The following is a 15,959-nucleotide window of genomic DNA, read 5'->3' on the forward strand; positions in this document are numbered from 1 at the left end:
TGTATGTGGAGCAAGAGAAACAAATACAGGAACTCTGCAGAAGCATTAGGAAGCTCTACATTCACTTATAGTCACTATCTAAACTCTTACAGGAAGTGGAGATACTATATATAAACAAAACAATTAAAGATATTTTTAACAAACAGAATTTGAACAAGTTTGCATTATATGAACTCTTAGACACAATAAAAAACCCTGGCGTTTATAACAGCATGTTGTCAGCATGCTAAAGTCATACAATAAATAATGCAACATTTCTTTTTCTCAAAGCATGATGGCTCTATTCGTAAATTAATACATCATATTGTTCTCCAGTTCTTTAGCTACAGAACCCTATTTTTCAGAATAATCTCCATCCAGTTCTATGGCCTTAAGACACCTTAATGTGAGAGCATGTACCAGTCCCAGACACTACAGCCATGGCTTTATCAGGTGAGGGTACTGTTTTGAACTACTTTGAACATTTTGTTTCAGGCTCAAATTGGTGAATTCATATTTCTTGTGACAATGTTTGACTAAAAATGGTCACCATCAGCCCCATAATGAGCAAGGTATTTGACTTCTTGGTTGGAAATAAGATATTCATGTTTCACTGTTTTTGGAAATTCAACTGCTAATGGGGTGTAAATAGGGCCTCACTGATTCACCATCGCCCAGACCAAACCACTATGGATAAAAACCTCAAATTTGGAGATAGTGATGATCTTATAATGGAGACATCATTTAAGAACAGATTTTTTGAAATTCCACCCCTACAGGGGAGAAGTAGGGGATGAAATTATTTTGAATATATGTCACTATTAAGGAATTTTGACGACACAATTATGAAAATTGGTATCTGGTTTTACACTGTTTGCAATGTGTTGCTTTACACATAAGCCATGGGCATAATGACATAAAAATTCAAATAAATAAAAATATAAAGTTTCAGACCCTACAGTCAATGTGAGTGAAGCAGCGGGTGCTGAACTAGTTATTAATAAATAAGACATGAACTGCCATCATTTCTATTTATTAAAAATTACAACAGTGTGGATTATCAACTGGAATACTGTCCTGGGAAGCCTGAAAATAAATTATTGTGTACCAACATTAAGAGCATTAAATAAATAAATAAAATTGTTGCTGGAAATGATTCCATCAAATGGTTTGTTTCAGGTAACATCTGGAAAGATTTATGTCTGGGTTATTAAGTTCACCAGCATCAGGAACAGTTTATGCACTGGTCGGGACCATTTTACACATAAGCCTCTCCATTTTCCTCAGTCCTCCCATCACAGTTCTACTAACACCTTTTCAAGAAAGGATGATTATTTCCACTCTTGTCAGGATACTTCCTTTACCATCTATCGGATGTCTCCCTTTTTTATTCTTGCCACTACCACTCTGTTTCTGCCAAGTTTCATGCCTGTAATCTTGCTGAAATCCCTATTCTTAATTGCCCAGGTTTCAGAAGCAATGGTGAAAACAAGTGCATCATTGTTGTTGTTGTTGTTGTTGTTGTTGTTGTGGTCTTCAGTCCTGAGACTGGTTTGATGCAGCTCTCCATGCTACTCTATCCTGTGCAAGCTTCTTCATCTCCCAGTACTTACTGCAACCTACATCCTTCTGAATCTGCTTGGTGTATTCATCTCTTGGTCTCCCTCTATGATTTTTACCCTCCACGCTACCCTCCAATACTAAATTGGAGATCCCTTGATGCCTCAGAACATGTCCTACCAACTGATCCCTTCTTCTAGTCAAGTTTGTGCCACAAACTTCTCTTCTTCCCAATCCTATTCAACACCTCCTCATTAGTTATGTGATCTACCCATCTAATTCGAAAGCTTCCATTCTCTTCTTGTCTAAACTATTTATCGACCATGTTTCACTTCCATACATGGCTACACTCCATACAAATACTTTCAGAAATGACTTCCTGACACTTAAATCTATACTCGATGTTAACAAATTTCTCTTCTTCAGAAACGCTTTCCTTCCCATTGCCAGTCTACATTTTATATCCTCTCTACTTCGACCATCATCAGTTATTTTGCTCCCCAAATAGCAAAACTCCTTTACTACTTTAAGTGTCTCATTTCCTAATCTAATACCCTCAGCATCACCCGACTTAATTCGACTACATTCCATTATCCTCGTTTTGCTTTTGTTGATGTTCATCTTATATCCTCCTTTCAAGACACTATCCATTCCGTTCAACTGCTCTTCCAAGTCCTTTGCTGTCTCTGTCAGAATTACAATGTCATCGGCGAACCTCAAAGTTTTTATTTCTTCTCCATGAATTTTAATACCTACTCCGAATTTTTCTTTTGTTTCCTTTACTGCTTGCTCAATATACAGATTGAATAACATCGGGGAAAGGCTACAACCCTGTCTCACTCCCTTCCCAACCACTGCTTCCCTTCCATGCCCCTCGATCAATATTTTATTCCCTTTCTCTTGCATGAGATAACTTTATTCCACACCTTTCCCCTGACACTTCTCAGAAATGTGATTGTTTGTATGCCTCCCTCATCAACTTTCTCATTATTTCTTCACACCATACAGCGGAGATGCTGTCGCAGATAGGCACAACAAAAAAGAGTGTCACAAATAAAGCTGTCGTGTGTGTGTGTGTGTGTGTGTGTGTGTGTTTTTGATGAAGGCATTACCAGTTAAAAGCTTTCTTTGTGACAGTCTTTTTGCTGTTCTTATTTGCAACTCAGCAGCTCCGCTACATGGTGTGTGGCAACTTCCCTTTTCATAATATAGTTATACATCATCCTGGATTTTCCATTGTTTCATTATTTCTTCCATTTGTTTTCACTACCATAGCAAGGTATTTGAAGCGGTTAGCTTTTCGTAGTTGTTCCACTGCCAGCTTAAGTCCTGGCATAATCTTCCTTGGCTTTCTGGTCATGATCATTAACTTTATTTTACTTGCATTAAATTTCATAACACATACAATCAAATCACTTCCACCCCTGCAAAACTGCTGCTGAACTTCGCCTTCTTTACTCCCGCAAAACATGAAGTCAGCAGCAAAGGCCATTAAGTTACTACGCTCGCCAAATGTTTCTGCCACCATGTGCATTACACCACCTGTGACAACCACGCCCTATCACTGTGGTCTGGGAAGAAGAAAAACAGAGAATTTTAACTATTCTGTAGCACTTGTATTTAGGTGGAAATTTTTCTAAGGCATATTTAGACAAATAATGTCTATTATACTCACCCATAAGGCCTCTCAGTTCCATGTGGCCAGTGTTTGTCATACGATGTCCACTTCAGTGTTTGCAATACAAATTTACAGATGAGAGAACCGTACTCCAACAAGTTCTGGCCACAGCTGAAATCAAATATACATTAAATAGTCCAGAGTATTTTTTTTATGGATAAAGGAGGAAGGAGAAGACAGACAGAGAGAGGGGGGAGGAGTAGACAAGTGACAAATACATACGACGACGAAGCTGAGGGTGGTGGTGGTGGTTAGTGTTTAACGTCCCGTCGACAACGAGGTCATTAGAGACGGAGCGCAAGCTCGGGTTAGGGAAGGAGTGGGAAGGAAATCGGCCGTGCCCTTTCAAAGGAACCATCCCAGCATTTGCCTGAAACGATTTAGGGAAATCACGGAAAACCTAAATCAGGATGGCTGGATACGGGATTGAACCGTCGTCCTCCCGAATGCGAGTCCAGTGTGCTAACCACTGCGCCACCTCGCCCGGTGAAGCTGAGGGTATAAAAATCATAACATAACATAATAAAAATCATAACATTAATTTTGTTTGCTTCTTTATTTTATTTTTTAGGAAAATAAGAAACAGTCTCATAGATTATTAGTAGGCAGGTATAACACTGTCTAATTCAGGTATTGTCAGGTGAAATGACATTGAAATAAAGCTGAAATTTAATATGTCTCTCTTACACTCTCATAAATATTTTTAAAATCCATTGAGAAATTTCACACAAGCATAGCTAAAAAGTAGAAAATAATTATCTGAATAAAAATAAATTTTTAATATACCACATTTTAAATAGCCCCATAGAGATGCTTAAACCCATATAAGATTTATAACAAAAACCAAAGGCCACACGGAATACACAGCTGATGGATGAGTAGTTCACCTAACTATTATCTATTGCGTGGCCCCCCACATTTTTCGTTTTAAATCTTACAAATATTTTCATAACTATTTAAAAAATAACAAATTTTCAGAACTATCTGTTTAGTGTTACGATTCTGTATGGGTTAGAAGCCATTATTTAATACTCTTATAGTCCAGTTTAAGATTAAAACTTTATTTTTATTTACATAGTTATTTCTAATGACTTACCCCTGACAGAAACAACATAGAAGCAACATTCTGCAAAGAAAACTCAAAATTACTTAAAGAAACATGGCAATGAGCCACTTCATTGTGCAGCTTAATTTTATGCAAAGATGCATTTTGGGCTTATACCCTATCTTCTATTTGCGTAACATATTCAGGTCTTCATCTGCATAACATTTTTCCTAACTGCATTTTGAGTGTTGCTGCTGCCTTGAGCAAGATTGTAATTCCTTTAAGTGGCTCCGGAAAGGCTCAAAATCATGAAAAGTTCACTTTTTACTTTTTTGCGTTTTCTGAATCTGCAGACTATTACCTTTTAATAGATATATAATTTACTCAATTCCGAAGACTACAACTATTTTTAAATTTTTTTTTAAATGTGTTCTACATGGGCGTGACCCACTGTGGCGCTGTTAAACTGCTCTCAAATGGTGTTATTATTAACGTCCGTGTTCATCAGGTACATTTTAGTGAAGTGAGATAAAGTATGTGTTGTGGCTAACCTGTGATGGTTCAATATATATTGCTGGTGTGATTGTCGATTGTTTCATGTTTATTTACTCTGTCGTTATCTCGAAAATATTCGTAATTAATTCTGTTTCTTGAGTCTCTGTTTTGTTGAAGTATAATAATGAGTAAAAGTAAAGTTATTAGAAATCCTCTGAAGGCTTTTAAGAAAAGGAGAAATGTTGGAAAGCCAAAGGTATGTGTTATTACTGTAAACAATGAAGACGATAACCAAGTGAGTGAACCTAACCTCTCAAGTACACCTGCCCATAGCAGTCAAAGTGGGAAAGAAAATACTTCATAGAAGAAGCTTGGTTTAATGAGTGAAAACTATGAATGTTTTATGGGCGAATCGGATGTGAATGAAATATTTGATATGTCGGTTCTCAAAGGAATTTTTTCAAACTGTGTAAGATGTATTCATTGTAGTGAAGTTGGTCTGGAACTCTCCATAATAAAGCACGTAGGACTTGCTAGTGAAATACAACTGAAATGTGATAAGTGTTCATACATGACCACCTTTTGGAACAGTGTTGCAGTAACTGAAGAAAATGGTAGCAAAATCTACGAACACAACATTAGATTTGTTTATTCCTTGCGTTGAGTTGGTAAGGGTGCTACTGCAGGTGCAATTTTCTGTGGCATCATGAATCTTCCAAATCCCCCAACCAAGTTTACGACCTATAATAAATTAATAAGGTCTTAAGTAGAAGATGTCTGTATTGAATCTATGAGGAACGCTGTGGAAGAGGCAGTAATCGAAAATAATGGTAACGGAGATCTGACTGCAGCGTTCGATGGTACCTGGCATAAACGGGGACACACATCTCTTCATGGTGTAGTATCTGCCACCAGTATGTATACAGGGAAAGTTTTAGATGTAGCAGTAATATCAAAGTATTGTAGATGTCCACAAAAATATAAAGGTACACATGAAAATAATTGCAAAGCTAACTAATAGTGGCAGTAGTGGAGAAATGGAAGTGGCTGGTGTTGCCAGTATATTCCAGCGTTCTGAGGCGTGTGATAAAGTGCGATATGTTAATTACCTTGGTGACGGTGATTCTAAAAGTTTCAAACATGTTCAAGGACTGAAGCCCTATGGTGATGATGTTGCAGTGCAGAAATTTGAGTGTATTGGACACGTACAGAAGCGAATGGGAACAAGACTTCGGCGACTGAAAGCTTCATACAAAAAACAAAAACTCAGTGATGGTAAAGGGTTGGATGGGAAGGGAAGGTTAACTGACAGTGTAATTGACAAAATACAGAACTATTATGGAATGGCTATTAGGCAAAATACACAAAGTGTCGACGAAATGAAGAAGGCTGTTTGGGCTCTTTTTTTTCATACTTCTTCAACCGATGAAAATCCCCAACATAGCTTGTGTCCCAAAGAAGAAGACAGTTGGTGTAAATATAACAAAGGATTGCTAACTGGTGAAGTGTACACTCATAAGCATAGTCTGCCTCACGCAATAATGGACGTGATAAAACCTATTTTCAGAGACTTAGCAGCACCTGAACTGTTGAAAAAGTGTATTCACGGAAAAACTCAAAACCCCAATGAAAGTGTAAATAGTGTTATATGGTCGAGAATCCCCAAGACTGTATTTGTTGGAATAGAAACACTTCACTTTGGTGTGTATGATGCTGTTGCGACTTTCAATGATGGCAACATTGTAAGGTGCAAGGTATTTAGAATTATGGGAATGAAGATAGGTTCTAACATGGTACGAGCGATGCTTGCTTTAGACAAGGAATGCCTTCGGGCTGCAGACAGGGCTGTAAAGAGTCTAGAAATACAAGCAAGAGTAAACAGGAGGAGGAACAAGAGGAAGCTGGAGGAGGAGTTTGCAGAGGATGAAGATAATCCACCCTATGGACCTGGAATGCACTAAAAAGTTAATCCAATCTTTGTCGCTCGATTCCCAAAACTTTTATTTTCTCATACTAATTACATGCTTTCTAAGGATCTTCCAAACATATTTGTTTCAAACTTTCAGTAAATGTTACACAGTACCTTCTGCATAATTTAACACAGCCTTTTCCCAAAAAACTGTATATTTTTGAATATATAAATAAAAAATTGCAAAAAAATGTTGTGAATTTTCATTACAATTGAAAAAAAATCATCTTTAATAACTGAACTAAAATTTTGTAAAATCCCTGTGTTAAGTTGTAGCCCATATTCCAATAAATAATCTGTAAAAAGTTCAACTTCCTACCTCAAATACTTTGTGAGGAAAGATGTAATTTATAAGCGTTATTTTAACATTGGAAGTATAGGGCGTTACGGAGCCCCTTAATACCACATTTTCCAAGTTGTCTATGTTTAATTAATAGTTAAGTGCACTTACTTTTGTTCTGTAATTCTTGACTCATTTTTCTCCTTTTGTATTGATAGCACGGACATTTTTATGTTCAAAAATACACTGATGCATTGTGGCATTCACCACGTGACTCCCTAATGCATATGTCTATATAAGAAGTTAAAGCTAAGCTCAAATTAGAGTCTTCTTGCACCTATTAAAACTACTACTGTAATGAGTTGCATAATGACACTCCCCTCCCCTTTCAAGTACTGATATCACACATTTACACACAGTTAATACATCGGCACACTGGACTAACATTTTAGAATGAATAAAGTAAGAAATAAATGACTTATATGATATGCAGTTATTGAAATGTCATAGAAAGAACAAAAAATTATGTCTTGTTACTACTGATCCCCCCCACCCCCTCCACCAAAGGACTTTACTTGATGTGTAAGTTGTATAAGTGTTTACATAAATTTCTTAAAAATATTTTGCCGGCTAGTTTTGTTTGATCATTTAGGATGTCATTTGGGCACGTGCACTTGACGGAATGCACTTCTATTTCTTCACGTTCTTGGCAAGCTGCAGTATTTGTCAGGTATGTGCTACATCTGTAACTTAACAATTATCTTCAGCACCATTTAACGTAAAAGTGGAATTGCCTAAGTATTTTATATGAAGGCCATCCATGTCTTAGCAGAATCATACACTGAAATTTCTTCCCGTTTTGCTTACATATATCTTCGGCCATGAGTTGCAAGTAAGCTTGTACATCCCTGATCCATTATATGGCTTGCTGTTGTTTTTAAAACTATGGGAGACTTTCATTTACTTTTTTATTTGTGAAATAGCTGATTCTTCTTTGGAAAAGATCTGCCATTTTATATGAGTTTTCCTAAATATGACATGTTCACATATTTTTCTGTTAGCTGTTGTACGGCACTATTTGATGTTGGTTTGTCTTTGTTATTCGTTATATGGGAATATTATTAACTTTGGACTGTAGCCATAAGCACTTGCTTCAATGGTGTGTTATTCTTTGGTATTTTTTGTGCATTTAGTGGAACACTGTTCTGTTGTAAAAAAAATTCAAAAACAAAGTTACATGTTGCCTGTTGTCTCAATTTTTATTTAACATACGGGTTACCATTAACCACTGTTATTATATGAACTTATCTTATTTCAGATGTTCATCACAGCTTGAATGCTGCTGTATGAAAGTTTCATCACAAGAATTTTCCCAGCAATGGAAGGAGAGATAACAACAAGTTAACTGCATGACTGCCCTGACAAATTATAAACCTCAACACATTTTCTCCGGGAGGGAAAGTGAGACACTGTTGATAAGAATTTATCTGTCAAATGTTGTTATTTGCTTAAAAACTCCCACAGTTATTCAAAATTAACAATGATATGACTTCACTACTTTCTTCTTCATTTTATGACAAACGTATGGTAAATGTTAGTTACAATATTGTAATAAGTATTTCCAAATCTGAAGGAGTGAATGTAGTTTGAATGTTTTCTGTAAACAACAGCACTTCCTCAAAATGATTTATCACATTTTGAGTAGTCCAGTAAGAAACTTCACAGATGACAATATTAAGTATCACTATTAAAAGTGACAAGAAAGTAATTTTTTATCATTAATGCATAGCTTACCACATTATTAAAGCTCCCAGTAATTTAAACATAGCAATATGCATCTGAGGTATCAGACATCCCACAATTAGCTTATCTGCAGTAACATGTTTTGATATAGTGTTGCTATTAACACCAAAACCTCTCACAAAAAGGTTTACGAATAGTTGTGGTATCACTCTTTTAGCAACAGGAAGCTCACGTCTGAAACAACAAAAATACAATGCAGTAATCAGTAACCCACAGACTGTATCACTAAAGTCTTATTTGTTACTCTTAAAAATATGTTGTTTTAGTGAATGTGTAATCTTCATAAAAATGTGTAGAGGATAGCAAACAATTGTATTCCTTCTAGCATTATCAATCTGATTTCCATTTTTTTACCTGTGCCACTTACTTTTAACAAAACTCCATTTTACCTACATATCTACTGCAACAATTACTAAACTATAAACTGTGTGTTCTTCCTTTTTCTAACTTCTTTTCCAGTACATCACACAGCTCACTAATTACATAACAGCATATAGTATGGTATCAGTTATCTACATAGTTTATTTTTGTAACTGTATTTTTTTCCCAGTTCCCTCAAACTTTTAAGTGGAAATGCACAGATTTTCAACTCTCCCGGTTGATTTCTATTAACATCCTATACATAGCTGATACTTGTAATTCGAAAGAAGACACCGTACACATATAATTACGGTGACCACAAGCCAAGGATCATTCCTGCGTGAATGCACACATTCGAACTCGTGGGAACAGGCCTTGCCACAAGCATTGAGGTTAATGGACAGGGAGTACTACTCTCGTAGTGTGTGGTGTAAGTTGAGAATGTGGATCTGCTGGGGGGCATGCTGGGATAAGTCCACACAGCCATGTTAATTCATGTGTTTTCGGTGGCATAGCGGTTAGGGTGCCTGCCTAGTAAGCAGGAGATCCCGGGTTCGAATCCAGGCCAGACAAAAATTTTCAATTCTCCTCATTGATTTCTATCAACTTCCCATACACAGGTGATGTTCGTAATTCATTGAAATTTCATACTATAGTTAGTTTCTCTTAACCTCAAAATTCTCCATTCCACAACCACTCACTCTTGCTCACAACTGTTCCATTGTTTTTTGAAATATCTCACCAGTTCCCATTTACTCAGCTCTTCCATCCATTCTGCTGAGTTTTCTTTCTTCCAACTCAACATGAACGCTCCTCTCATTACATAGTAGTCTACAAACCACAAAGTCATATGGCAGTTATCTCTGCTTTGAGACCACCAGTATTTCTTATGAAGTCCATTTTAAAAGGTCTTTCCTTTGCATAAAATTTGATGTCTGATAGGATCTTCAGAAATATCACAATCAAACTCACTGTTAAAGAAGAACTGACCTCAATGTCAAGGAACCCAAAATCATGAGAAACTGAATCACAGCTTCCTCCCCATAATCCATAAAACTCCTGTATAGATCTTTATGGCTCTTCCTAGTACTGACTATGATTACTTCTCATATTGGACCCTATTGCCTTTCGACCACCTTTTAAGAATACTGGCTGTAATTTGAAGAGCATGTTTTGTGTGTATATATTACATGGCCTATTCACCACTGTTTATCAAAATTCACTGTTCAAAATGAGTTAAACCAAGTATTTACAAAATGCCACTTTTAACAAGCAACTGAACATGAAAGGTTTTAGTACTATCACACAAATGTCAACAAACTCTAGCTGGTGGAAGGAAAGTTTCCTTTTTAAAAAAAATATAAAAAAAAAAACACGACCTCTCACAATTCTTTGTATAAAACAATACTGTAACTACACACTTACACTAACAATTCCTGAAGGAAACATGAGAGATTAATGAATCTCATTGCCAATCTTTGTATTCTGAGAAAAGGATCACTTTCTTCAAATACAGGTATGTGCAACTTCTCTGTGCCAGTTCTCTCACTGCTCTGAAATAACTGAAAGAAATTTCAGATTGTCAGTAAGTATTTACATTGGTAACTATTGTTTTCTTTATTTCATACGGCAGATACGATAAACATAAATCACATTTTATAAATACCATATCACCAAAAAAATAAAATAACAACAAAGCACAGAAAGTTATTAAGTGAAACTATCGTTTTAAAATGAAATGAAATGATGGTATGGTCTTTTTGGCCAGGAGATCCTGTCAGGGTTTGTTCAGCCCCTTGGTGCAAGTCTTTCTATTTGATGCCACTTTGGAGACTTGTGCATCAAAGATGAGATGCAATGAAATACAAATGCCCATCCGGAGCTAAGATGAAATGATTTAGACAACACAAACACTCAGTTCCTGAATGAAGAAAATCTATGACTCTTCTGTAAATCAAACCCACGCGCGCGCACCCACCCACCCACCCACCCACCCACCCACACCCACACACACACACACACACACACACACACACACACACACACACAGGGCTACAATATACCAGTTAACTGCTCAGTCCTGGGGCTGCAGTCCAAATAGGGTGAGGGATTGTGTCTGATGGAGTGTATAAGTGAAGAAAGAAAGTGGTGGAGGAGGAGGGAGGATGTTTTAACTGGGAGAAAGAGGAAGCAAGGGACAGCAATGTGGTATCAATGAGCTCATCCTGGTGTAGCCAGAGGGAACTGTGTGTGTTATACAATGAAGTGGGGAGGGAGAAGGGGGCCAGGGAGAGGAAAGTGTAAGTGTGGATTAACACTTTCCACATTAAGCTCATGCACAATATGTTCTCACAAACTCAGTGCTTTTAAAGGCACCCATGCCATACACAGCTTTGTTTCCTGCAGCAAAATGTATCTGTGTGTTTCTTCCTTCAAACTGGCAGCACATGTAGTTTATGTACTTTCCAGCAGGGACACTATGAGTCTGCAGCTTGATTGTAGGCAACCCACAATCTGTGTAATCGTAGTTGCCTAATCTCTGATTTGGGCTTTGTTCACTTCGTGCCCGTGTTGTGTTAGATTCAAGGATGTTTTTGATGGCTCTTCCAGATCAGAGAAGGAAAACTCTGATGTGGGTTCTGATTAAGAACCTTCAGATATATTTTGTGAAAGTTTCAACAGTCAGGTAGCTAATACAGATTTATATTATTAAAAAACATCGTAATGAAATAATATGCATTTTTTTTATAAAAGCAAATATTGCCTCAAACTTTTTATACTGTTCTTTTCGCTGTTTACATGTGTATTTACTTATTCATGGACACATGAAGATGAGGGTCCTAGTACAGCTGCCTGTCATCATATATCACAAAACATGATTACTGATGTGAGCAACTCGTCCAGAGTTGGCAACCAGCCTGATTTACATTTTCAACAGTGCTAGTGGTATAACTAGGCAACAGAATGAGAACTATACAGAATTTGAACGTTTCTCAGTATTTTTCAATAATGAGATGATAAAACAATGAAAGTTGAAACAAGCAGGCATGCAGAACTAAAAATTCATGAAATGAATAAGAAGAAGTCTATGAAGAGAAATTCTATGTGACATCTATGGTCGATGGTAAAGATATATGAAATACACTTCTTTTTCTCGATTTTTTTGGATATGCGTGTAGTGAGGTTGCCAAAAAAAGTGACTATTGGCCAAAGGATGGATTTCTAACTATTTCTTGGGGAAGCAGGCTAATGTATTGTTTATGTTGTACTTGAATGACAACACGAAATTCATAAAGCTGGGTCACAGCACACAGCACAAAATTAGACCTTTCTTCAGTTCTTTTGTCACACATTGTACAAATAACTCCAGACCACACATGAATTTTACAACTGATCTTAGAGGCAGAATGATTTAGAGTTTGTTTGGGGGGGGGGGGGGGGGGGGGGGGGGGGGGGGGATGGGAATCAAACTTCATTTATCGGAGATTCAACAACAAGTTATGCTTTGAGTTGTGAAATCTACAAGGATAAAGCAAAGACGGATGCATCCATTAATCACAGGGACTTGGAGGACACAAGCCAAATCTCTTCGGAGGGGGCCCCTTGTCTCTTGGCAAATATAACGTAATTTCCCCTTCAAAAAAGGAAGATTTGGTGTTGCACGTTCAGCTCGAGATCAAACAGCTCCTCAGAGAAATGGCAGAGAGAAAGGCCTGACTACTCTGGCATTCCAGAAAAAAAAACTGTGTAAAATTGCAAGAACTGGGTTAAAGTACATAAAACATGCTTCTCTACTACAGTATGGCTAAATACTACATGATAATATTTATTGTGGTTATGTGAATACCACTAAGTAGCACAGTAGCCCATCCATTGTTTAGCAATCACCATCGAGCCAAATGCACGACTCAACGAACGCTACAGTGTATAAGATGTTTCATTACTCAACAGACCAGTCAATGCTGTCACTCATTCAAAATGAGTTACCATGATTATTAAGTTGCATACATGAACAGACACATCAGCAATACAAAGAAGTGGTGTCAGTAAGAAATGACAAAGTTATGGAATGCAGCAAAGCAGAGGTTCCCAAAAAAGGAAAATTCGGTGTTGCACGTTCAGCTCAAGATCAAACAGCTCCTCAGAGAAATGGCAGAGAGAAAGGCCCGACTACTCTGTCATTCCTTAATAAGGCAGACTAAACACCTTTCTTTCTGTTTTATGCACCAGGTATCTTGAGATCAAAATACAGAGGGGGAATACTCAAGCATCTTTTGCATGGATTCCACCATATTGAGGTACTGAGCTTCTGTGTGCAGGTGACAACAGTTTAGAGTGGCTAAATCAAAGCAAGGTTGAAGGAGCAGCTGATTTTGTTGAAAATTACATGGATACGTTGGTTCCAGTAATCATACTTGAGACCACACGTGAATCACTGTGAACTGAATTAGAATGCATATCCCTTTATGAATTTTAGTAGTTCCTTTTATTTAAGTATTTTATTGTTCGGTTTCTCACTGTTATTCTAGACCAGGCTCATCCAAGAATTGCGCCCGGCGGGTGCGCCCGAGGCCCATGGGCGCAAGACAGTGTAGTTCAGCACCTTGTCCGCGACCGTGTGTCGCTAGTGTCGGCATAGGAGCAAGCGAGCGAGAGCGAGAGAGAGAGAGAGAGAGAGAGAGAGAGAGAGAGAGAGAGAGAGAGAAATTCTATTTTAGAATTAATTTTATGTAAGGGATATAGAGTCTCATTCTTACTGTTAGTAGTTACAAGTAAGTATTTTTTGTTATACTTCGTGCTACAATTTTTTGTATCCCTTTTCAGAGTTTAGAAATCGGATCCTTAGTTTGCTATTTTGTACGTAATAATTTTAACTGACCAAGTTTGAAAACTTATTAAAATACAATTAAGGTTATAAAGCTCTTTAATTCTTACAGTCAACATTGTTAAAGAAGACAATTAACATTTTACACGTTTTTCTTTTTCGAGGAAACGATTTTGTCTAGGCTTGGTACAATATTCTGTGAGACTGCTAACCTCAAAGAATTGGTCAAATTTGTATCGCCAAGGAATGAACGGTTCTTAGTTTTAGCAAGCTTTAAAAGAGAGAAAAAGTGCTCACAAATATACGTGGAACCAAACACTGAGAGAACTTTGGCTGCGTGCTTGTGCAAAAGAGGAATCTATCGGCTGGTGTTCGGGCGGTCCGCTAAGCCAGCTAAGCGGCACGGCTCGGCCACTGCAGCAACATACGAACTCGGCCGGGGCGCTGGCCGCGGGCGCTAGTGCCCCAGGGGCACAGTTTGGACGAGCCTGTTCTAGACTATGTTCTGTCTTAAATACTAGTCTTAACTAGTCTTAAAATAAAAATAATTAAGCAAATTATGTTTTTTTTCAATAAATCCAAAATAATTTAGCACTGATTCATGTATTTATACTAAAAATATGCAATCTGAAAAATCTCACATGAGACTGGGGTGAGGGGGTCGAGCCAAATCTCACATCATCTTACCAAGAGGGGAGAGAGGGGGTCGAAAAAATGCCAGTTAGCCTCACATGATTAATGAACACCTCATAAGTGGGAGGCTGTGTAAAGATTATTCTGGCATAGCCCACTGTTTTTACATGGACAAGTTCTACATAGGACCATTTGTGTTGGACTATCTGCACCAGGATAAAACCTTGAGTGTAGGCACTGCAATGAAAAACAGGAAAGGTCTACCTAATGCAATGAAAACTGTGCAGCTTAGGAAAGTGGAAAAGATGTTTTCAAGGAAGGAAGGTTTAGCTGCAGTAGAATGGAAGTCGACCAGGAGCATGTACTGTCTTTCAACCAGACATCGAACAAATTCAACTGTAACTAGTACCACAAACAAAGGAGGACAAGTACATGACATAAACCAGATGTTGTAATACACAATAAGGAGAGTAAAACTGGAGTAGTCAGGGCCGTCCAGCTATCAAGTTATTATCCTTTCAAAATTGGGTTGTTTTGAAATCGAGTTTATGCAAACACAATTAGTTTGTTTTTGTATTTACCCAGACATGCCCTGACACCCGCATGTCATCTTCTGTGTGTCAAATTTTTATTTCTGTAAAGTACAATATGAAATTTATAATAATTTAACTGTTGTAGGCCTAAGAATTACAATATGTGCAATTTGCTTTCTTTTGTTTAGACACTCACCTTAAAATTACATATGAAGAGCATTATAATACACCAGTTTTTGTGCTCTTTTTCGTCGTTTTTTGACAGCATGTGATCTGCAAACTAGCCACGAAGAAAATTTGTGTGTATTTATCAAGAATGGTTTCATGGATAGAAGTTATGTGCATTTCTGTACTTACATTTCTTTGTCCTGTTGTGTGTCTGGTAGGTGTCTCGATCAATGGCTATTCAGTGCACTGTTTCCATACAGTTTTTCACACAATTTTCGCTCACAAGTTCACTTCACATTTACTTAAACAGAATGTGGCTAAATGTGATCTGAACAGACACTACTGGCTACATTCTCAGTGAGAAGTGTTATGTTACTGCCACTACTCACTTGCTCATCATTGGCCTTGTGATGTTGTGGCACTAATTTTGAATGTTTCATCATTTGTCGTGTGGCTGCTGGGAGAGGGCTGAATGTATGTATGTAGAGTGTGTGTGTGTGTGTGTGTGTGTGTGTGTGTGTGTGTGTGTGTGTGTAATAAGAGAGAGAGAGAGAGAGAGAGAGAGAGAGAGAGAGAGAGAGAGAGCACTGGAAAGTGGGGTCAGGGGGGAACTGAGAAAATATGTTTATTT

At 37.5% G+C, this 15,959-nt stretch overlaps 1 protein-coding gene across 2 annotated transcripts in view; it reads right to left on the bottom strand.

Annotated features, from left to right (window-relative positions):
- LOC126236627 (uncharacterized) overlaps positions 1-15,959 on the bottom strand; it is a 122,876-nt gene that overhangs the window by 35,475 nt on the left and 71,442 nt on the right. Inside the window, exons 7-9 of one of the 2 annotated variants that reach the window (XM_049946074.1) lie at positions 10,595-10,731; positions 8,801-8,983; positions 3,215-3,328 (exon numbers count right to left, since the gene is read on the bottom strand). In XM_049946074.1, coding sequence (XP_049802031.1) covers positions 3,215-3,328; positions 8,801-8,983; positions 10,595-10,731 — 434 coding nt within the window. The remainder of the gene's footprint in view (positions 1-3,214; positions 3,329-8,800; positions 8,984-10,594; positions 10,732-15,959) is intronic. The other variant, XM_049946075.1, reaches the window with a different exon arrangement.

This window comes from Schistocerca nitens, chromosome 2 (genome assembly GCF_023898315.1).
Source record: "Schistocerca nitens isolate TAMUIC-IGC-003100 chromosome 2, iqSchNite1.1, whole genome shotgun sequence".
NCBI lineage: Eukaryota > Metazoa > Arthropoda > Insecta > Orthoptera > Acrididae > Schistocerca > Schistocerca nitens.